The sequence below is a fragment of the Squalius cephalus genome (genome assembly GCF_949319135.1).
Source record: "Squalius cephalus genome assembly, chromosome: 9".
In the NCBI taxonomy this organism is placed as follows: domain Eukaryota; kingdom Metazoa; phylum Chordata; class Actinopteri; order Cypriniformes; family Leuciscidae; genus Squalius; species Squalius cephalus.
This window is the reverse complement of record NC_137130.1, coordinates 13,018,616-13,042,463: the sequence shown is the minus strand read 5'-3', so window position 1 is coordinate 13,042,463 and position 23,848 is coordinate 13,018,616. Positions and strand designations below refer to the sequence as shown.

Here is a 23,848-nt window from a genome sequence, read left to right as displayed (position 1 = left end):
ATCTATAGAGGCAATAGTTCCTCACTGCAGTGCAGAACATTAACATTATCATTAAATAAATATTGTTTTCATTGAAACTACATTCTTTATAATTACCGAACAACACTAAATTGTTTTTGGTCTTGGTCAGTAAAGTAAAATAAAAATAAATCCCACCACCAACAGTTCATCTGTGGATTGGCGCTTGCACAAATGCGAAACAAAAGGACGAATTTGGGATTAAATTGCAAACATGTCACATATGGATTGCTGTCCAATCAAACCGGGAAGTTTTAATACGGAGCAGCCTCAATGACGTATGCAGTCGACAAATGCGACCTCAGTTATGGAGGTAAAACATTATGAACGTCCTTTGATGCAACGTAAAAAATGTAAAATGATTTCTCGTTATTTCCTATTGAAGCGCAAAATGTGACCACACGAAATCATATTACTATTATCTGTTTGCCGTTTTTTCCTGTTACAACTGGGGCGGAAACGATGTTGCAATGCGTGATTTGTGTGTTAGCAAACGCTTCTCGAGTCTCGACTCTCGATGCGCAGCCACTTCTGGTTGTCCTCTGATCTAGTTTGCTTCAGTGACTCGGTTATTTCTTTCATTTTTGACTGACTGTTGGTCATGATGTTGTGTTCATAATGGATAAAACAAAGCAGTCAGCATCAGCAGCACGTCAGGACTGGAGCATCAGTGCAGTAGGTGAGTTACTGATTGATGCTACATTCGTTCACAGCCTCGAGAATATGCAGTTACATGAATTCCCAATCTTTACGTCATTGTATGTAGCCTATGTTTTAGCATCCACTCATGCACCGAAATAATTGTTTTGATATTCGGCGTTTCAGACTCTAAAACCTAACTTGTGTGGAAAAAATGGGTTTGTTTTGCAATGCCCGCCTAGAATGTTTATGCATAATTTAGTTTATAAATGTTCTGTTGTACTGTTACTGTTGTAATTGTACTGTTCTCTGTACCATTGCAAAATTATTTTATTTTCATATTTGGAGAAAAAAAAAAGAAATGAGTTAATTGATGCTATTAATAAGTAAATAAAACATTAGTATGTAGCCTGCATATAGTTACGTTAAGTTAACATTGCGTTAAAAGTTAAAGTGAATATAGTAATGACATGAAAAGCAAAGAAACAGTACATTTGACATCCCTGCATTACAAATATAGTTTGAAAGTAATAGATTGTATCAAAATTAAATTAATGATTTAAGTAATATTTTCTGTGCTTTACTAGACAATTTTGAAGTAGAAGTAGTCAGTTTTGATTTATTTATAAATCTTTATAACTATTGCTAAAAATAGAACAAAAACTTGAGATTTAGGCCACAGCCGAGACAGTGTCCCACGTTGGCGTCGCGGGAGGGAGGAGCCATGGTGGTGTAGAGACAGACGCCACCACAGGGACGACCGGAGACGACAATGATGTGGTGGGAGCCCGAAGAGCCGATGCAGCGATCGGACTCCGATGACCTAGCCGAAGTGACGACCCACCGAGATGGCAGCAGAAATCCAGAGGGCTGAGGTTGAGTTGGAATGACCGAGGGCAGAGGCGGAGCCTGAGGAAGGGCAGAGCTAGCCGAAGGAGTGGAGGGCTGGAGAGCAGCAGACAAGTCTGCAGCAGAAGCATGGTGATGTTCGACCCAGGTGAAGCCGACGTTCCGAGGGAGCCCGGCGAGGCCGAAAAATCCAATGGTCACTGCTGACATTGAGGAAGGAGCACAGGAGCCAGGGCGACAGGTCGAGGAGCTCCCCACATCCAGGCAGAGATGGCTTCCAGCAGGCCTGATGTGTTGCCACTCCACTGAAAGGAGGCAGAGGTGTTGCTGAGGGAGGTTGGGATGACTGGGTGGCAGGAGTGGCTGGGGACTTAAGACATGCACAGATAATGATGAAACAAAGTCATTAGAGGTGGTGGAGGGAGGCTGGCGGACCAGCGTGATCAGGACAGAACAGACAGATTCATGTGGATGCAATGGGGGCAGGGTATCATCCTCTCGAAAAACACAGAGTTCTAGTGCGGTGGGCAGGGCTCACTTCCATCCCCTCAAACACCACTAGCACTCCCTTGGCGATTAATAAAGCAGCCGGCTCACACACCTGGTCAGACATGCGTTTCTCAGGCTCCGTGGCAGTGTTTCGCTGACACTAACGTCATGGCGGAGACGCTCTCGCTGCCGACGGTGAGAGGTGATTTGCAGGGCGCCAGGACCCACTCCACGAAGTCGATGAAGCTCCCTCTAGGACAGTGATCTCAAACTCAATTCCTGGAGGGCCACAGCTCTGCACAGTTTTGCTCCAACCCTAATCAAACACACCTGATCCAGCTAATCAAGTCTTCAGGATTACTAGAAACTTCCTTGCAGGTGTGAGTTGGAGCTGGTTGGAGCTAAACTGTGCAGAGCTGTGGCCCTCCAGGAATTGAGTTTGAGACCACTGCTCTAGGACCTTCCCTGGACAGTTGCTTTCTGGCGGCAGTGTTCAGGCCTGCAAGCAGGAAGGAACAGAGGCAGTTGTCCAGGTACGATGCTAAATAGGAGAGGTTAAGGTTCTCTTCCAAGTGTTCCTCGAGGGACTATCCCCCTGCTCAAGGCACAACAGACTAACTGCAGGGAGGTCCATGGTGACGGAAAACATAAAAAACAAAAACAAACTACAAAAAACACACCGCTACAATCTTATCTTGGCCCGGTCTTCTGTCACAACTTGGCTGTATATAGACACACAAAGATGACGGAATCAAATACAAAAGTCTGTAATAAGACTTGTCATCCTAGTCATTATTTTCTTTTGTGTTATGTGGTGTTTTGAATTTCATTGCTTTATTTTTTATTTATCATTTTCCTAAATACATTAGGGTGCCACTCAATTTTTTTTTCTCTTTTTCATCCTCTCACCCCCCAAATGTGTTAGTAATGTGAAAAGAAAAAAGCTGACAAAATTTGGATGTATTCTAATGATTATTACTGGTAGCTCAACGCGGACAAAGTTTTACAATATGCAGCAGTTTCTGATACTATCATGTAATATTAACTTTGACATCATAAATCAGAATATTGCAAAAATCCTCAAAAAGTAGACACTTCAGCAGTTACTTAACTGGCACTTCCCTAACTGCTGTAAAGGTGGACTTGTTAGGATTTGGAAAGTCATGGCGGTGTTTCTCCACGACTTGCAATAGAAACTGCGGTAACACTTTATTTTACAGTGTCCTTGTTACATATGTTACATATACTTACCATAGTAATAACACTAAATTACATGCAACTAACCCTCAACCAAACCCTAATCCTACCCTAACCCTATGTAGTTGCTTAATATTACTCAGTACTTAAATATATAATTACACTGTAACAATGACATCTTAAAATAAAGTGTAAGCAAACTGCTTCTGTTCCTCTTGATTCATAAGGACTCCATTGAATGCCTGAATCATGGCCACTCCTCGCTCGGCTGCATCGTTGACAACTTTCAAGCTTCTCACTTTCCGTTGGCCATCAATGTAGTCACTGTCCCATGTATCTGGACTGTTGGTCAGGAAATGTGGAATATTCAATGCTGTGAAAAGTTGCCAGGTGTGTTGCGATACAAAGTCAGACAGCTGCTTCTGAGGTAGTGCTGTTGAACGTGTGGTAGATTTCTCCCTAAACCTAACTATCTGGGGTGTCTCCAAATCGACACCCAATTGTTCTTATTACCTGAGGCGTCTCCAAATCAACACCAATACCTTTATCTGGGGTGTCTACAAATCAACACCCAATTCCTTATACTTGGGCGTCTACTAATCGACACCCAATACCTTTATACTCTAGCTCTTGCGTCTTCAGTCGACAACTGGTCAAGTTTCTAACTAACTTGCGTCCCTAAACTAGCTTCCTTCCTAAACTAGCTTCCTGCGCAGGAATAAATCGACAAACAGACCTGCAAATGTCCTTTAAATGCTTTAATCACAGCCAGGAGATCTTCCCGAGCAGTTCTCAGGGAATCTCTCACAAGAAGCAAGGCCGGAGGATCTCAGACAAATTCCATTGAGAATCCCACCGGAAAATACGGATACAACAGTTTTTATAGAATCGAGAAAACAAATAAGACTAACATGTCACCTTCAATATGATTGGTTCAATTGGTTCAAAAGCCCCAACCTTTTCCCTCTGTCAATGGCACAAGCAAACTCTGTTTTTGTGATTACTTATAACAAGGTTTGAGAACTAGTCATCTGTCTAGTTTCACTTCCCTTAATTATAATTTACACACACACACACACACACACACACTCAAAATCACAAGTTTTCCTCAAAGAGTTTGGAAACATTTAAAAGCATATGAATGTCATTCCTGCAATAAAAACAAATGTTAGTTGATTAATTAAAGTTGATTAATTAAAATCCATCACAAACGCAATGCATCGGGGATGATCTGTTGTCTTGTTGTCGAGCGCTGTAACCATGGCTGACTTCAGCTCAGCTGACACTGCAGAGTCGAAGAACGCTAAACACACCAGGATTTCTCTTAGGTACCGTAGATGTCCAGAGAATGACTTCATTGCAGCTTTAGCAACAGCTTCATGAGATTCCTTGTAGCTCTCCAACTCACAGAGTAGCTGCAGATCATTTTGTGGAGCAGACGAAGCACATGCACATGTAAACCAGGCCTTCAAATAGATCTTCAGTACGAAAGTGTTGAAGTGGCCAAGAGATGACAGTTCGCGTGCAGTCAATTGGAATTGGGAGCGAAACAGGAAAATCTTCAGACTGTATATCAGCTTTGCCATCCACCGAGCTCGATGAAAAGCTCCAGGTGCCTGAATGTGTACGTTCGCACTGCACTCTGCTCCGAGAAATAGAAGCGATAACTGCAGAAGCTCACAATAATCGTCTCTGGGCTGAAACCCATTTTATTTTCTGCCGAATGAAGTGAATGAGGTCATCCCGAACTGGATTGAGAGCCGACGCGATGGAGTCTACATCCAGTCCACGTTTGTAGCTAGACTGGTCAATTGAACCCCAATATTCACCAAATCTCTGGAACAACTTGATGTTTGGTCCACTAGATGGTCCCATCAGTGTAGCAAAAACCTTTACCATTATTAGTTTCATGATGTGATGCCTGCATGCTAAGCTGATAAGATCCCTTCCAAGCTTTTCTTCCAAAAGTACACAGGCACCAGCATGAAGTCCTGTGTTGCTGGCTGTTGTGTCAAAACACATGAACTTAATACGGTCAAACTATTTCGTAAACAAAAAGTTGTAGCTGCGTTGTATGTCGCCACCATTCGTCTAGTAATATAGTCCATGTCATTGACCTCAACTATTTGTAAAATTATGGAAAAGATTAGATTACAAATTGACCATAATGGCAAGAACCCCTATTATTACTCAGTCAATTGTGCACAATATAGCAAATAAATTTAATTAACAATGCAATAATCACCTTCAGTTCTCTTCTCAATGAATAAGATAATGCACAAAGTTAACTGTACTACTGACTAATGAGCTAAAGTGATAAATAGCCGAACAGTCTAACACAACATCATTATAATAAGTGATTGATGAGAGACGACAGATGACGTTATTCATTCCAAAGAATATCTAAATTCTAAAATAATTTAAACATGAACACCACAGTTAAATGAAAAAAAATAACAATACTCACCCTCAGGGATTCATTTACTTTGGTGAACAAAATTTAAATAAAATGGCATTTTTTTGCGATAAATGTAGCTACTACATATGCAACATTTGAGCTCATTGAGCTACCAGTAAATAATAATATATCTGAATGAAACTTGGCACTGCTACTATGCATCATAAAAGGAACAACATGATGGGGTGAGACCTTTAACATTAAACAAATTAAATAAAATTGTGTTGATGCGCTCAACTTTGAAAATCACAACATACTTATGTTATGCCCTTACGAAAATTAACCATGGTTTTACTATAGTAAAACTGTAGTTAACTACGACCGTAGTAACCGTGGTATTTTGGCGGAAACCATGGTTTTTAAAAACCATGGTTTTGATACCATGGTTTTACTACAGTTATATTGTAGTAATACTATAGTAAAATGGTAGTTAACTACAACCGTAGTAACCGTGGTATTTTGGTGCGAACCATGGTTTTTAAAAACCATGGTTTTGATACCATGGTTTTACTACAGTTATATTGTAGTAATATTATAGTAAAACTGTAGTTAACTATGACTGTAGTAACCGTGGTATTTTGGCGGAAACCAAGGTTTTTAAAAACCATGGTTTTGATACCATGGTTTTACTACAGTTATTTTAATATTATAGTAAAACTGTAGATAACTATGACTGTAGTAACCGTGGTATTTTGGTGCGAACCATGGTGGTTTGCACCAAAATACTACAGTTACTACGGTCGTAGTTAACTACAGTTTTACTATAGTAAAACCATGGTTAATTTTTGTAAGGGATAGTCAAATATTAAAAAGTGTAACATAACTTACAAGTCAAACATGGCTAAAAAGCATTCGGTGCAAAGCTAGTTTATGTTATGAATGCTCCGAGACACGAAGATTGATCCAAACGCAGCTTTATTAAATAAGGGTAATCCAAACTCGAAATCCAGTAAACAGGCAGTGGTCAAGGCTGGTAGCAATAAACAGAGTCCAATAAACAGTCCAGGGTCAAAAACAGAAAACAAACACGGGATAAATGCTCAGAAATGCAGACTAACAGTACAACAAGACTTCATAATGAGTGAATGTGAAACCCAGGTATTTATGGTGTGAGTGAAACAAGGTGATGAGAAACAGGTGAAAGAGATGAGTGCTGATGAGTCCGGGCAGTGCATTATGGGAAATGTAGTGTTTGAAGGAGTGATCACAGTCTAGTGTGGAGTGGCCTCTGGTGGCTCTCGAAGGCACTCCAGCTGGTGACCATTACAGTTTAACTCACTAAATTAACGTCAAGTGGCTATAATATTTATATTTTCGACTTGTGAACTACCTATAAACATAAATTATCAGAACTCACCTTTAAATTGCGTCTTCTTCAAGTTAAATATTTCAAATAAACCAATAAACTCGACCGCGCTGCTGTCGTGTAACGATAGCCTGCTTCCAGCTGTCAGTTCGAAAAATTCCTTGGCTGAAGCGATTTTGACCAATCAGCGTCTTGTTGCTATGCCACATACTCAATGCATCAACCAATCATGAATGAAACAGTAATTTGACCTATCACTGCACCCTTGACGTGAGAACAATTACATTTTTTTCCAATTGCTAACACACAATTTTGCAAACTATTTTTTTCCTGGTTTTATTAAAATACACAATTTAGAAAACCACACACCCAAACTGCAAAATACCTAATATATCATGCAAAATGAAGCACTGCAACCAAAACTACATATAGTATTGGTTGCACACTTCATCACAAAATGGCACACACACTTCATTCATATCACCAGATTTTTGTCCAACCAACTACTGTTGGGCATAAAATCACTTTAGTACGCTTTGCCATAATACTAAAATAGTTCAAATTGTAGAAAATTCTTCAGATTGTTCATAAAAATATTTGCAGATACACGTATGCTGTTGAAACATACATATATATATATATATATATATTATTTTTTTTACCAAACAAGTCAGTGCAACATATGCACAGCAGATATATTTACATTGGACTGAACAAAAAAAAAACAAAAACAAAAAAAAAACAGTACACTGAAAACCATGGTTCATTTTGTAGTTACTATGGCTTTACTACAAAAACCATGGCTCATTTGTAGTTACTATGGTTTGACTGGAAAAAACATAGTTAAACTATGGTTCATTTTGTAGTTACTATGGTTTTACTACAAAAAACATAGTTAAACCATGGAAACTATAAAAAAACCATGGTTAAACCACGGTTATTGTAGTAAAACCATGGTTAATTTGTAGTTACTATGGTTTTACTGCAAAAACCATAGTTAAACTATGGTTCATTTTGTAGTTACTATGGTTTTACTGCAAAAACCATAGTTAAACCATGGTAACTACAAAAAAAACATAGTTACTACAAAAAAACCATGGTTAATTTTCGTAAGGGTAAAGAGGAGCGATTTTTCTACTGAATTGAAATACTTGCCTGCCATCGAGGTGGTAGATAGAGAACGTGAAGATGAGGTCTGGTTTTATATCGCGCTGCCTTTCTGCTAGTGAGCTTAGGGCAGTATTTTGACTTTCTGTCGTGATTGTGAACATTTGTGCTGATTGGAGAATTGCCATAGGAACTCACATCATCGTTCAGGGAGAAAACTTGCCAATGTAATACGCTTTTTTGTGCATTTTCTACGTGTAAAAACACTAAGGGAAGCAGGTTGAGGAGGTGACGGGAAGATGCCGGATAGCAAATCTAGTAAGTCACTGATTAAACCCACTGCATATCACTCAATAAAATAATCAATTTAGCCTACGTGTTTTTTGTTTTTTTTTAAGTTTTGTATTTTGTTTGGTTTAATAATTAACATTACATTTGCGAGTATGACTCTCACTCGGCTTGTGAATTAGCACTTGCACGCAACCACTTCAAAACTGTTTACGCTTCAATGGATGTGATTTTGATTGTCATTTGTTGAAATAAATACAAAAAAAACAGTGTGTCGGTGTCTGTCAGCTGAACGTGACCCTCTTCGTGGCCATATGGGAAAGTGAATATTTACAAAGACAACAATAAAACTTCACTTACATTTCACCTTTCCAAAAAAAAGAAATGGATCGACTTCTGTCAATGTAACGATCACCAGCTGGAGTTGCCCTTGAGAGCCACCAGAGGGCACTCCACATAAGACTATCATCCACTCTCAAACTACATTTCCCAGAACTCACTGCCTGGACTCATTATCACTTATCACTGATCACTTTCACCTGTACCTCATTCACTGATTGCATTCACCTGTGTCTCATCATCCTGTTAGTCTCAGTCTATATATACCTTGTTCATTCATTCACTCACTGCGAAGTCTTGTTAAGTGTTACACTGCATTTCTGAGCGTTTCCCTGGTTTTCTTGTTTCTTGGTTTTTGATATCTTGCCCTGTTCCCTGGATTACTCTCTTGCCTCTGGTCCCTGCCTGTTTGTTGGTTTTGTTTGTTTCTTCGTTTTTACTGCCTGCCTGTGTATGACCCTAACCTGTACATTGGATTACGCTTCTGGATTTCCCCAGCCAATAAAGCTGCATTTGGATCTAACCTTCGTGTCTCCGAGCAGTCCGTAACAGAAGACTTCGCCACACCCAGATCCAGCAGCTATGACCTCCAGGAATCCAGCAGTACGGATCTCGCCTGATCTTCCCAGCATGAGCCGGGAGTTCGCTGGACAGATCGCGGCCTTGGCCCTGGATAGCCTCGATCTGTTTCAGTACACCTGGGGGTTTGTTCCTCTCGCTGCCTCTTGCTCTCTGGGTGATGAGGCAATTAAGTTGTGTTACCGGCTGGGGGCTAAGGAGGTCGACCCGAGGGAGCTCCCCGATCTCTCCGGTCCGGTCCGGTCCTTCCGTGGCACCCCATGTCACCGTCTGCACTTCACGCCAGTACAGCCGAGCCCGCACTTCACGCCAGTCCAGCCGAGCCCGCACTTCACGCCAGTCCAGCCGAGCCCGCACTTCACGCCAGATCTGCCGAAGCCAAGGCAGTATGCGTCATGCCCGCCGCGCCTGAGACAGCAAGCGACATGCCAGCCAAGCTAGAGCCTTCACCGCTGGTCCCGTCCAGCACAGAGCCCTCTTCACCGCTGGTCCCGTCCAGCACAGAGCCCTCTTCACCGCTGGTCCCGTCCAGCTCAGAGCCCTCTTCGCCGCTGGTCCTGCCCAGCTCAGAGTCCTCTTCGCCGCTGGTCCTGTCCAGTCCAGAGCCCTCTTCGCCGCTGGTCCTGTCCAACTCAGAGTCCTCTTCGCCGCTGGTCCTGTCCAGCCCAGAGCCCTCTTCGCCGCTGGTCCTGTCCAGCTCAGAGCCCTCTTCGTCGCTGGTCCTGCCCAGCTCAGAGCCCTCTTCATCGCTGGTCCTGTCCAGCTCAGAGCCCTCTTCATCGCTGGTCCTGCCCAGCTCAGAGCCCTCTTCATCGCTGGTCCTGCCCAGCTCAGAGCCCTCTTCATCGCTGGTCCTGTCCAGCTCAGAGCCCTCTTCATCGCTGGTCCTGCCCAGCTCAGAGCCCTCTTCATCGCTGGTCATGTCCAGCTCAGAGCCCTCTTCATCGCTGGTCCTGCCCAGCTCAGAGCCCTCTTCATCGCTGGTCCTGCCCAGCTCAGAGCCCTCTTCATCGCTGGTCCTGTCCAGCTCAGAGCCCTCTTCATCGCTGGTCCTGCCCAGCTCAGAGTCCTCTTCGCCGCTGGTCCTGCCCAGTTCAAAGCCCTCGCCGCCGCTGGTCCCGTCAAGCTCAGAGCGCGCTGATCCTGATCCAGAGACTGAGCTTCACGTCACTTCTGCCGACCCAGAGACTGAGCTTCACGTCACTTCTGCCGACCCAGAGACTGAGCTTCACGTCACCTCTGCCGACCCAGAGACTGAGCTTCACGTCACTTCTGCCGACCCAGAGACTGAGCTTCACGTCACTTCTGCCGATCCAGAGACTGAGCTTCACGTCACGTCTGCTGATCCAGAGACTGAGCTTCACGTCACGTCCGCCCGTCAAGAGTCTCATCCCGCCGAGACTGAATCTGTTCCTGAGCCTGAATCTGATCCTGATACTGAGCCTGAATCTGTTCCTCTTCCTCGTTCTGCGCCTGTGTCTTCGGACAAGATGGCCGAATCGACGCCTGTGTCTTCGGACAAGATGGCCGACTCCACGCCTGTGTCTTCGGACAAGATGGCCGACTCCACGCCTGTGTCTTCGGACAAGATGGCCGACTCCACGCCTGTGTCTTCGGACAAGATGGCCGACTCCACGCCTGTGTCTTCGGACAAGATGGCCGAAACCACGCCTGTGTCTTCGGACAAGATGGCCACCGCCAAGCCAGTGTCTCAGGACAAGATGGTCTCAGCCGAGCCAGTGTCTTCGGACAAGATGGCTGCCGCCGAGCCAGTGTCTCCGGACAAGATGACCACTGCCACGTCGCCTGAGCCCCCAACAGAGATGGCCGCCGACACGCCTGAACCTGAGCCATCAGCAGAGATAGCCGCTGCCACGGTGTCTGTTCCTGTTCCTGAGCCGGTGTCTGTTCCTGTTCCTGAGCCGGTGTCTGTTCCTGTTCCTGAGCCGGTGTCTGTTTCTGTCCCTGAGCCGGTGTCTGTTCCTGTCCCTGTGCCGGTGTCTGTTCCTCCGCCCTGGCCGCCTGCACAGCCTGCTCCGCCCTGGCCGCCTGCACAGCCTGCTCCGCCCTGGCCGCCTGCACAGCCTGCTCCGCCCTGGCCGCCTGCACAGCCTGCTCCGCCCTGGCCGCCTGCACAGCCTGATCCGCCCTGGCCGCCTGATCCGCCCTGGCCGCCTGCACAGCCTGCTCCGCCCTGGTCGCCTGCACAGCCTGCTCCGCCCTGGCCTTCCGCCCTGCCGGAGTCTTCAGGTCCCCTTCCGCTGCACGGGCCTGGCCCTCCATCCCGCCCCCGGGTCCGCCTCCGCTCCACCTCCCTCCTGGACAGTTTTAGGAGCGTCTGGAATCCGCTCCTTAAAGGGGGGGGGCTATGTAACGATCACCAGCTGGAGTTGCCCTTGAGAGCCACCAGAGGGCACTCCACATAAGACTATCATCCACTCTCAAACTACATTTCCCAGAACTCACTGCCTGGACTCATTATCACTTATCACTGATCACTTTCACCTGTACCTCATTCACTGATTGCATTCACCTGTGTCTCATCATCCTGTTAGTCTCAGTCTATATATACCTTGTTCATTCATTCACTCACCGCGAAGTCTTGTTAAGTGTTACACTGCATTTCTGAGCGTTTCCCTGGTTTTCTTGTTTCTTGGTTTTTGATATCTTGCCCTGTTCCCTGGATTACTCTCTTGCCTCTGGTCCCTGCCTGTTTGTTGGTTTTGTTTGTTTCTTCGTTTTTACTGCCTCCCTGTGTATGACCCTAACCTGTACATTGGATTACGCCTCTGGATTTCCCCAGCCAATAAAGCTGCATTTGGATCTAACCTTCGTGTCTCCGAGCAGTCCGTAACAGTCAACTTGTTGAACACATTTTTTTATTTGGACCTTTCTACCATATGATGGCTGAAGCTTAAGAAAATTAACCATGGTTTTATTATGGTGTGTAGCAGTGGCGAGCGGTGACTTTTTTAACCGGGTATGCTGGGTGATCCTATTTTTTTACAGTCTATGTGGGTGATGCGTTATGTCAGAGCTCGTCTACGGAGAGCCTGCCCACTCCCTATTAAGTCCTATTGTACCGAATTTTGGTTGTAGTTCCACCAGAGTTCCACTGGGGGCAATCGCCCATGAGTGCAAAATGAATGGGAGTCTATGGGGCTAGACCAATAGACGGCTAAATTAGTCTCTTTCACCCGATTGCCGTTGAGAAATCTCAGATTTGATTGTAGGTTTTGCAAGTTAAACATGGGTTATAGGTCTAAAGTTAATTGAACGAGTAGGTTGAGTTGTTGTTGCCCATAATACGCTAGCATTCTGCTAATGAAAGCTGATTGGTCAGTGAAGGACTGATTACGACCAGAGATACCGCTTGATGGCATCGTGGCATCCGAAGCGGGACCAGAAACAAACAAAACAAACTCTTCTAGCACGTGTATTTACCTGTGTCAGCTGTGTTGTCGATGCCTCGAGAGAAAAGAAAGTGCAGAGCGCGAAAGCACCAAAATGACTGAAGGATTGCCGTAGTATCTCTGGTCGTACGATGTGTATGACGTCATTGACACTTTAAAAGACTTTTTAAAGCAAATAAGTGACTCTAAAAAAATCTAACACCCAGCAATGTGTAATTTCTTTGCATCTCCTTTCGAATACAACATTCAAATTACTAGACAAAAAATTACATCCTGAGAAAAGTGGATTTTGATGGGTATAGCGCCATTGACCTCCATTCATTCTGCACTCGTCCTTTGAGCGCCCTCATATGGAATCAGAGTGGAACTGCAACCATTTCAGAAGCCGGAACTCCGTGTACTGAGAGTGAAACTTCTCGCCTTATTAGACATTCTCTGGTTATGTCAAAATGCACCTATGCACGTTGGATGGGTTTATAATAAGCGCATTTGCTCTCTAGACAGGGTGTTATCTTCTCCGTTGCTTAATCTCGTGACACATGGCAACACAGCTATAAGTTTTCTATATTTGACGCATTCATAACAGGGGCGGAGCTACGAGTGGGCCGATTTGACAGCTTGCCCACCCAGTCGGATTCAGGGAAATAGAATTTTTATATACTAGTGCAAAAAATGCCCGTGCAAAATCAGTTTTTGTGTGTGTTTTTAGTAATTGTTGGTTTGGTGTGTGCTCATTGTTACAATTACACAGCAAAAGTTCAGTGACATTTTTATTTGTGCATGGTAAAAAGCACACAGTGAACTCCGAGAAAACGCTATGCTTGAGCAAACAGTTTGTGAATAGGCAACTACAAATAATGCCCGTGAAAGAGACTGTGAACGCATTGAATAGGATATGTTTAGTTGGTGAATAGCATAGGATAGGCTACTATTACACAGTAGCGATAGCGTTAAGCGCACCAGAATGAAATATAATATTCAGAAGTAAACAGCATAGCTGACTTACAGATTCAGTTTACATCCACAAATGAATAAGCACCTCGATTCAGGGAGCAGTGCAAAGTGCCCGTGCAAAATCAGTTTTTGTGAGCTGATCGCCGTCAAAAAAGTTCAGGAGATATTTCTTGCGATGGCAATATGATCAAAAATAACTTTATATTGATTCAATGGATTAATTGCATTTTGAAAAAAAAAAGTCATGAATTTTATTGCATTTTTGGGAAAAAATAATCCGTTTTTATAATAAATCTTAAAAAATTCAAATCCAGATTTTGATTTTCAATGTTGTTATAACCTAAAGATGCTATGTGAAAGTTTGAAACAGAAAATAGTGGTTTTCACACATTTAGTGGTTATCTCACATTTGAGAGATATGCGAATAACACACAGACAGACAGACGGACGTTTCTGTAATTTATAGATAGATGGATTTATCACGTTCGGGAACCAAACTATAATATTCAGAAGTAAACAGTGTAGCTGACTGAGTGTTTATGTCAGAATGTTTATTTTTAAACCACAACCTTCTTGGGGCTTCTTTGACCGATACAACTCTCTAATGTCAGAATGTTTATTTTTAAACCACAACCTTCTAAAAATGATATATTTAACGATATCTTTAGCATTTCTCATCCAAACAATGTCAAACTTGGCACTGCACTTACTCGTGCCCGTGGCAAGACACCTGTCGAGTTTGAAATCAATCGGACTAACGGTTCGAGAGATATGCAAGGAACAGACACACACACAGACAGACAGACAGACGTTTCTGTAATTTATAGATAGATATTTATTACATGGCTTGGCTGAATTCTAATGTAGAATGTGGTCTGTTATTTCTTGTTATAGCCTACCATGGTCTGGGTGAATACTCGATTCTGATTGGCTGCAGGGTGTCCGTTAAAAAGTGATAATGTACACCTAGGAAAGGCGTCCCGTCAATTTGCCTGATGACAGTTCTAAATGATTGCGCTGGCTCAAACTCACTGATCAACTGCTGCGGTCGGGTCGCTGTGGCCACGTTGCTTGGCAACGCCTGTATACGGGAGATATTAAATAGTGCGATCGACTTAATAAATAAAAACCCTCACGATTTTTACTCTAAAACACATTAAAGTGTTATTAATTGATTAAATATTTCTTTCTTTCGTAAGTGAACATGGTATAAGCGGGTTAATGCCCTTCGAGGTGTCCATTATCAGGTTTTAATGGACTTCGGCGGAGGCAACCGTCCGACGCGCACGCCTCGCCGTCGTCCATTAAAACCTGATAATGGACACCTCGTCGGGCATTAACCCTTAGACCGCTGCGAAGTATAACAGACCGTTGCCATGAAAAACAGCGCGTTGCTATGGACGCGGAACGGACTATTTTCTTTGGCGGAAGCAATACATTCGTTTTTAAATCAATAAACTCCTTTTTAAATCAATAATTCGTGTCAAATAATTTCTTTATTTTGTAGGTAGCAAGTTCCTTGTGGTTTGATCGATTTGAGCAACAATACACGACGCAAAACAGGCATTTTGAGTTTGTGATAGTACTATCAGAGAATGTCTAATAAGGCACTATGTAGAAAATTTCTTACTGCCCTCCATCTGATTTTCGCGCCACGGCGTGACGTCATGTGCAACAGACGGGCTCTGACACTTCTCACACGCTTTCACGCCACAGACGCGCATCCGTTTTCTCACGCAGAGAAAAACCGCGAAGCAAAGAGGACACTTACACCTAACTTACACTCAAGAAAGAGCAGGTTAATTTATAATTTTGCAGTTTTCAGATTCTGTCAATTTTATTACGAAATTCAAACAATAAATACCGTTTGGCGCTTATTAATGTGACGTGACAGATCGCTCCTCATTTTAAGCGGCACATGAACCGATCATCATTACTCTTTACTACTAACTTAGTTAATACTTAATAAACACCTATGAAAAATAGGTAACAAAAAAACAACAACAACCTTGCATCAAAATACGTGTATTATGATTGTCATAACATTGGTAACTTAACAGAATTTTATTAAGTTTAGTGATGTTACCGTATTTATATGGTAGGCTACTATGACTGGTACGTTAGGCTAACGTTACTGTTTTTATTATTGCTTGACACATATTTCACGATTTAAATTCAATTCTTGTGATTTGATTCCAATCGTGATTCAATATCGATTCATTTTGATAAATATTAGGTACAGTAGATACATGTTAATTTTTCTTAGAAATATTTTTCTTTTGACAATACATCAGGGCCATAAGCCCCCAAAGAACCTCCTCCATGCTGCTTAACTTACATGCTATTTTGGTTTGTCTTATTTGCTTAGCATGCAAAAATGGCCAGCCATGACCCACTTTAGTGTCGGACAGAAGGATGACAGAGAGAGGAAACCATGGAGAAATACCTTCCCAAATATGTTCCGGTCTTTACTCTGCTGGCACTGTCAGGACTTCTGTTCCTGCTGTGGAATATCACCTCGCTGGAAGTAAGTAGAAGCCTCATCTTGTGTTATATTTTGTTATAATGGTTTGTAAGTACACTACAGTATATTGATCAGATTCTGGCCGCTTACCTAAACCTCTAAGACTAGTCTTACAAGTTCAAGACATCAATTTTATTTCTTTAAGATGGTTAATTTTTTTTTTAAATCAGTAACATAAAAGCGTAGATTGGCCTAATTTGATACCAAAAAGTAAGACTGACTGCCCCTGACTAACTGCTAGTGGGTCATACTAGAACTCAAGACACTATCTTAGCATATTGGCTATGTTTATGCAACTGGCTCAGGATTTAAAAAATAAAAGAAGTTGTTGGGGAGAGGATCTAGTTCAACTATTGTCTAGTTACTGAACAACACATCAGTAACTATTCAGCTTATTTTGCAGTGTGGAAGCACATAGTAGTTAATATTTCCGTTCTTTGTGTAATACTTTTTTTTTTATCTGCTAGCTAACTACCTAGGTCCTAGAAGAAGATAATACTACAATTTAGCTCTTCGTGGTCACACAACAGGATGTACGGCAACACAATTTATGTTATTTAGTACACAGCAGTGAAATATAAATAGATCATTCACTTATTGCCATGTTACAGTTTTGTTTGTGCAGAAACATTACTGTTAAAATAAGGTCTCCATTACTTTTAAAGGCAGGGTAAAAAGCAGGTTTGGTCGAATACATGCATTATTTTAAATTCCCATGATGATGCACTTATTTTCGAAGGTCAACAATAAGCCAAAACAATTTAATTTTGGCTCTAAACTCTCAAAGACTTTTCCATGCTTCTCTGTATTGAAATATCACATTGGTGATTTTGTCTCCTGCAGAGCTGGAACTGTCAGACAGCTTCTACCTTCTATCAGCTTCAAAACAGCATCCAGTCAGTCTTGAAGACCTCTGAATTTCTTCTACCTGTGGAGTTCAACTACTCATTCTGTGCCCACCTCGGCCAGGAGCCCTCCGCAGAGGAAGCCAGGGAGGAGAGCTATCTTCTCAAATCCATTGCCTGGCCAGAGCCATCAATGCTAGGACTGCCGTTGCGTCAAAGTAGCGATCCTGCACAGAGCTATTATACTATTCAAGACCCTGGAGATCTGCAGGTTGGTGGGCAGTTTGTAGTGAAGGTACAGATGCAAAACTTTTTGGGACAGCCCAAAAAACACGGAGGAGACTTCCTAGTAGCACGACTTCACACACCAGAGCTGGCGGCAGGTGTGGCGGGGCAGGTACACGACCACAACAATGGAAACTACACTGTATTTTTCCCACTGCTTTGGGCAGGCGTTGTGCAGGTGGAACTGACCATGATTCACTCCAGCGAGGCCGTGATGATCCTCAGGCGACTGAGAGAGGAGCAATCGGACCGAGTGTTCTTCAAGAGCCTCTTCCGCTCAGGGTACCTCTCTGAGACCACTTTGTGTAATTTGTGTCTGCCACTCAAACAGCAGCCGCTTTGCAACTACACAGACCCACAGACCGGAGAACCCTGGTTCTGTTATAAGCCCAAGATGTTGGACTGTGATACACGGATCAACCACTCAAAAGGGGGGTATAAGAAACACCTTCTCACTGTTTATGAGTCACAGTTCTTCCACAGGTGAGTGAGAAGTTAACTACAGCAATACTGTTTTTGTTGGCCTATGTCAATATTTACTGTGCTGAGAATGCTGATATATAAACACTTCAATTTAATGATAAAATAGCACCTTTTTTCTGCATTCTTCATGAATGACACTTTCATTTTGTCTTGATTTAGTGGAGTAAATCTCAAAATCCCAATACATTCTGCAGGGGTGGACAATGTGACTGTTCTACCTGCTTCTAAAGGTAATGTTTCACATGAAATATATACACTACCGTTCAAAAGTTCTGTCGGTCAGATTTTTCAAACGTATTTTGAAAGAAGTATTTTTTGTACTCAGCAAGTCTGCATTTAGCATTAACAGTTCAGGCAGGACCACACTGGCTATAAACATTTCTTTTTTGTTGTGGATTCAGTATTGTCTTTGGCAGTATGGTTCCTTATTGGGGTTCTGCATAGCAGTACAATAAATATAGCTGAACCTGTGATTAACCTCCCAAGAAAGTTAATCACAGAACACACAGCCATGTGGAATAACTGATACTGGTGTCAAAAGAATGGGGGTTGGATGGGTTAATTGCAAGCTTGGCCAAACTGAAGTAATGGTGCCACATATATTAGGGCGGGGCGGTATATTGAGTTTGTATGTTGAATCGATATATATTTATATACAATACAGGATGAGGCAATACCGTTTATATCGATGTACAGTAGTTTGATATTGTGAGCACATCTGAAAAATAGCGGAGGACACAGAGTGAGCTGCTGTGGGGAAAGTGCATAATCAAATTTGTCCTAAACACGAGACATGCTTTTATGGTGGCACATTGCTGCCACAGACATATTATTTTTAATTTTCAATTATGTCGTAATTATGTCATTTTAACGACATCTTTTCAAGAAATAACGAGACATTATGTCGTTTTAACAACATCTTTTCTTGTAATAATGAGATGTTATGTTGTTAAAACTTAATTTTTCTCGTTAAAACGACATATTTTCTCGTAATAAGGACATATGTTGTATAGTGACGTACAATATGCCTTTATTCACATTAGAGGATTTATATCAGTCGCATTTTATTACATTAAAAAACAATGTAAAAAATCCTGGCAAAAAGTAAATGTTTACAAACAATATCAACATGTATTTTACATATCCACAACAAGTCCTTTAAATTTAACTGTATTCAATGCAAAACAAGAATAAAAAATATAAGTGTAAAATATACATAAATTATAGTGCCATTCATTAGCCTACAAACAATATTTATTTTAAAGCCTAAATGAATTTAGGCTATCCTTTTTAAACTGAACTGAAACCGGAGCTGGGCTCCTCTCTCATTCGGCACGAATCCAAATGTTTCTATATTCCCAGATGAGTGAATGTGTTTTCCTCCGACCTCTTACCAGTTTACATTTAATCTGTACTTTTGTTTTTATTTAGGTTAATTTTTAATTTAGTGATTTTAACTTGTGATTTAAAAAGCATGATTTTTTTTTAGATTATAATGTGAGAATGTTAATGTGATTTTAGCCTTTTTTGTACATAATATATAGCATAGCCTACATGGTTGCCTTCACTATATTTGTTCTCATAGCCTTCATTGTGAACATTGTTTGTAGGATAACATTGAGCAGTATTTTAATTAACATTTTTAAAAATATTTTAAAAAATAAAAATAAAATTCATCCAAATAGTATAAAGTAGAAAATACTTAGATATATTCCGTATATCGCCATTCAGCCAAAAAATACTGACATATAATTTTTTTGTCCATAACCCCCTTCCCTATATATATATGTATATGTGCGTGTATATATATATATATATATATATATATATATATATATATATACATATATATACTTTAGGTTGTGGAATCATGCTATTTGGAGAAGGTGGAACAGCTGATAGTCTGCCTACATGATGGCCTGCCTGAACTAAAACTTGAGCTTGATTAATAACAGTAATATTGTGAAATATTAGTATAATTTGAAATGACTGATTTTTATTTTAATAAATTTTAAAAAGTAATTTATTCCTGTGATGGCAAAGCTGAATTTTTGCAGCCATTACTTCAGTCTTCTCTTCAGAAATCATAGGTGTTTATTTTAGACAAGAGTTCATTGAGGGAAAGTAACTAAAAACCTTTGGGAGGGAGACAGGCCAAAATAACAAACAGAAAACCTCTAGCTCCGGTTATACATCTTTCCTAAATCAAAACAAAAAGCAAAATAAACGACATGTTCGTACCTCCCTGCTATTTTGTAAACAGGAGAAAATTGGATTGTAATTGTTGATTCTGAGTTCTCATCTTCATTTTTTTCTTCTGCTCAGTTTGGAATAAATCAACATTTCCTCATTGTCACTTCTTTCTTTCCTTTATTAAACCTTAATATTTCTGTTTCCTTCCAGTACGAACCAAAGGGAAGCACCTTAAATTCACTCCTTCCGGTTACTACTACCAGGGATCATGGAGGCCGTTGAGTGGTGTCGTCATGCGTCAGTTTAATGGCTCTTCAGTCATAACCCAGTGTCTTAGAGGGAAAATGGTGTACATGTATGGAGACTCCACTGTGCGACAGTGGTACGAATATCTCATTGCCCATGTTCCAGGTCTGTAATATTTTTGGAAATCTTTTTAAAGGTGATTTTTGTGGTTTTGATCACATCTTCAAATTTTCTTTAGCCAATCCAATGTCAACAAACCAGAGCACACAAAAATGATTGGTTGTCAGTGATGCAAATTTTTCACACCTTTCAGCAGAAAATTGACGTTTTGGATACAAAATAGGTCATTTGTGGAGATCTGTACATGCCAAGCGCTGTGAGTTTGGGTTGCCTATAATGTGCATTTAAAAAACGCAATATATAACCATCTTTCCAAATTTGTAATGAGAATCATTTATAAATCTGTTTTCAACAAAAGAGAAGCTTTAAGGTTTTCTTGTGTTTTATGGTAAAATAAAAGCTCTCTATGGTTTAAGTTTGAAAGCAAAGAAATTAAGACAGCCATGAATAATAGTAGAGGCAATAATAGCATTTCTGTTATTCTGTAAAATACCTGTATCCTGTAAAATATAAATATTTTAATAATAATAATATTACTATCATCATTATATTTTTATTTTATTCATAATAAGTAAAAAAAATATTTTATTATTATAGTATAGACATATTGAATAGGTTCCATTAAAAACAACAGTGTAAATGTTTCCTGAGACAACTGAAGTAGAGAGATTTGTTTGTGGTCTGTGGTGAGTCTTTCCATATATCCTCATCCTAAAGAAGTATTTTAAACATTTTCTTTTTGGGTGGGCATCAATTCTTTTTCTTTTCCTGATTCATATCTACATCTCACCCCCTTTTCTTCCTCAACATTATAGAGCTTAAAGAATTCAACTTTCATAGCCCGAAGAATGTTGGCCCGTACATGGCAATCGACAGCAACCACAACATACTGTTGAGATACCGCTGCCACGGGCCGCCGATCCGCTTCACGTCCGTGTTCTCGGCTGAGATGCACTATATCTCAAATGAGCTGGACGGCTTACGAGGGGGTTCGGACACGGTGGTCGTGATTAGCATCTGGTCACATTTCAGCACTTTCCCAGTGCAGGTTTACATACGGCGCCTGCGCCACATCCGCAGGGCGGTGATCCGACTGCTGAACCGAGAACCGGCGACTTCGGTCCTGATCCGCACAGCCAATCTCCAGAAACTGGACCCGGAGTCCAGCATGTTCAACAGCGACTGGTACTCTCAACAGCTTGACGCAGTGCTCCGAGCCATGTTTAAAGGTCTGAACGTCCAGCTGGTGGACGCCTGGGAGATGACGCTGGCCCACCACCACCCTCATCAGCTACACCCTCCACCTGACATTATATCAAACATGCTTAACTTTGTCCTTTCCCACATCTGCCCAGTAAGGAGAAAGAGAAGGCAGGGCTAATGCAAGGCTAAACTACTTTAGCAGTATTTGAGGAATATTTATTTTAAGTTGTATTTTTAGCCTTTTTAGAGAGGGGAACAGGATCGGCGCTGGGAATTGAACTCAGGTCACTAGATGTGCAGTTGCACTATATGTTGGAGCGTTGCCCATGAGGATAACGGTTCTGGCATTTGTGGGCAATCTTGAGGAACTGGTGAGAGTACTACTCTTCCAAACCTCTACGTTTGGGATCAGCCCTTTTGCTATCTATTCAGCCATTATTTGCTGTCTGTTTGGGCTTGCAAATGTTCATAATAATTTTGTTGATTAGACATACAAAAGCAAACAGTTAATGTAGCCCTTTATCCTTTAATGGCAATATTCGGAGGTATGCAGAATCCGTTTTTAAAAATTAAGAATTCAAATATTTATAAAATCAGTTTGTAAATAACATTTATTGAAATGAGTTGACAATTACAGAAGATATATAAGAGTATTATAAACTAAGTGCAAGAAAACTGATTGCATTAGCTGGTCATAATCTGTCTGTCCTGTTGACATAAATGCCACACATGTCATTTGTATTTGACAAAGTATGAGCATGCAGAGATACAGTAGTCAACATTAGAAGTGGATCAAAACCTTTCATCAAAATTATACATGAATTTTGCACAATACCCGTTCTTGTCTTAGGACAACTTTGATGAACTTTTTCGACCCACTTCAAATGTTAACTACTGTAATGAAATTATACTTTGACGCCTATCTAAGTGTACATTTAACCTTTTTTTTTTTGTTGTTTAATTATGGGCTTTAATATTTATTTTGCCCGTCATGTCTTTGATAAACATTAATATAATTTCTCCCAATTTGCATTTAACCTCTGAATGATCCAAAAATGTATATAGTTATATCATGTTGTATGTCTGTTGTATTTTATGTATTCAAGTATTCAGATTTTTCTTTTTTTTTTTCTTTTTTTGGAAGAGTTGTTTACAGTCAGTTAATGTGCCTTATTTAACACTTCCCTTTTTGTGTTCATTTGTCCCATTCCATTTTTATGTTATTTACAGCTGAAAAAAAAATTCATCTCTGAGCCTACTATGGTGGTACTACACCCTTTAGGGTGACATAACATGACAAGTTAGCATGAAAAAGAAGTTCTTATAATCTTTTCTTCCCTATTGTGATGTATAAGTGAAATAGCATCACTAATGAGAAAAAAAAAAAAAAAAAGTAGGGCAGGACTTGATTTTGTCCATCTGGAATTGATTGAATTATTTGCTATTGCTGCAATCTCATGTGAGAGACAGGTTGCTGAAGGGGACAGGTTATTTTCCCACCATCTCACTGGTGAACACGTCATCAGAGCAGAGATGCCGTTGCAAGAGAGAGAAGATTATTTTGATTAAGGATTGAAGCTCTTAACATTCCTCATCCATCATCCAGTGTTGCTCATGACTGAACAAAATAAATTCCTGAAACATCCATTGTGTTTTTGTCTAAACTAAGGTTATTATAGTTTTGCATTTTTAAATTAGTTTTTTATTTTAATATCATTTTCAAATTTCCTATAAATTTCAGTTTAGTTTTAGTTAGTTTCATTTATGGTTTTGTTAGTTTTAGTTTAGTTTTTATTTTGTGAACACATTTCTATTTAGTTTTTATATATTTAGTTTCAGTTTTAGTTGTAGTAATTATAGTTTAGCAGAGTTAACAGAACACTTCCAGTTAAAGACATTTAATTTCAGCAAAGTTTAATGTTTGCAGTTTACATTTAACTCTTGTGAAAACCTCTTAATAATAAAAATAAAATAATTGTTTGAGGATGAACAAAGAACCAAACAAATGCAACTAAAAAGTAAAAATTATATAATAATATTAAAAATGAAATCTTGTTAAACGTGGTGTAAAAGAAAAAGATATGCGTATGATTATTCTTTAAGTTTATTTCTATGATTAATCCTTTCAAACATTATTCTTGTATTGAGCCATTTATGCTTTTTGTTTAAAATCATATACTCATAGTTATACACATATTCAAATGGTCTCTTCAGACCAGACATTTAGTATACTTCTACTCTGACAAATATACGTCTTTCTGGGCTATAGACATGCTTTTTGTTTTTTCCGTTTTCTGCTCAGTGTGGTATCTT

General features: G+C 40.7%; 1 protein-coding gene across 3 annotated transcripts; it reads left to right on the top strand.

The window, feature by feature from the left end:
- nxpe3 (neurexophilin and PC-esterase domain family, member 3) lies at nt 1-23,180 on the top strand. 3 transcript variants are annotated; one of them, XM_079880375.1, is made up of 7 exons: nt 41-331; nt 652-697; nt 16,005-16,163; nt 17,004-17,773; nt 17,933-18,003; nt 20,177-20,377; nt 21,148-23,180. In XM_079880375.1, exons 3-7 carry the CDS (start codon nt 16,071-16,073, stop codon nt 21,711-21,713), a joined length of 1,701 nt encoding a protein of 566 aa, XP_079736501.1. In that variant the 5' UTR covers nt 41-331; nt 652-697; nt 16,005-16,070; the 3' UTR covers nt 21,714-23,180. The 3 variants fall into 3 exon arrangements, with proteins under 3 accessions (XP_079736499.1, XP_079736501.1, XP_079736500.1); XM_079880373.1 differs by lacking the exon at nt 652-697 and having other exon boundaries at nt 1-331; XM_079880374.1 differs by lacking the exons at nt 41-331; nt 652-697 and adding an exon at nt 15,342-15,434.
- The last annotated feature ends 668 nt before the right edge of the window (nt 23,181-23,848 follow it).

Excerpts from the sequence above, each read along its gene's own strand:
- nxpe3 (XM_079880373.1), top strand. The coding sequence starts at position 16,071 with ATGGAGAAATACCTTCCCAAATATGTTCCGGTCTTTACTCTGCTGGCA. Across the intron at positions 17,774-17,932 it reads GAGTCACAGTTCTTCCACAG|TGGAGTAAATCTCAAAATCC; the intron begins GTGAGTGAGAAG and ends GTCTTGATTTAG. Across the intron at positions 18,004-20,176 it reads TGTTCTACCTGCTTCTAAAG|TACGAACCAAAGGGAAGCAC; the intron begins GTAATGTTTCAC and ends GTTTCCTTCCAG.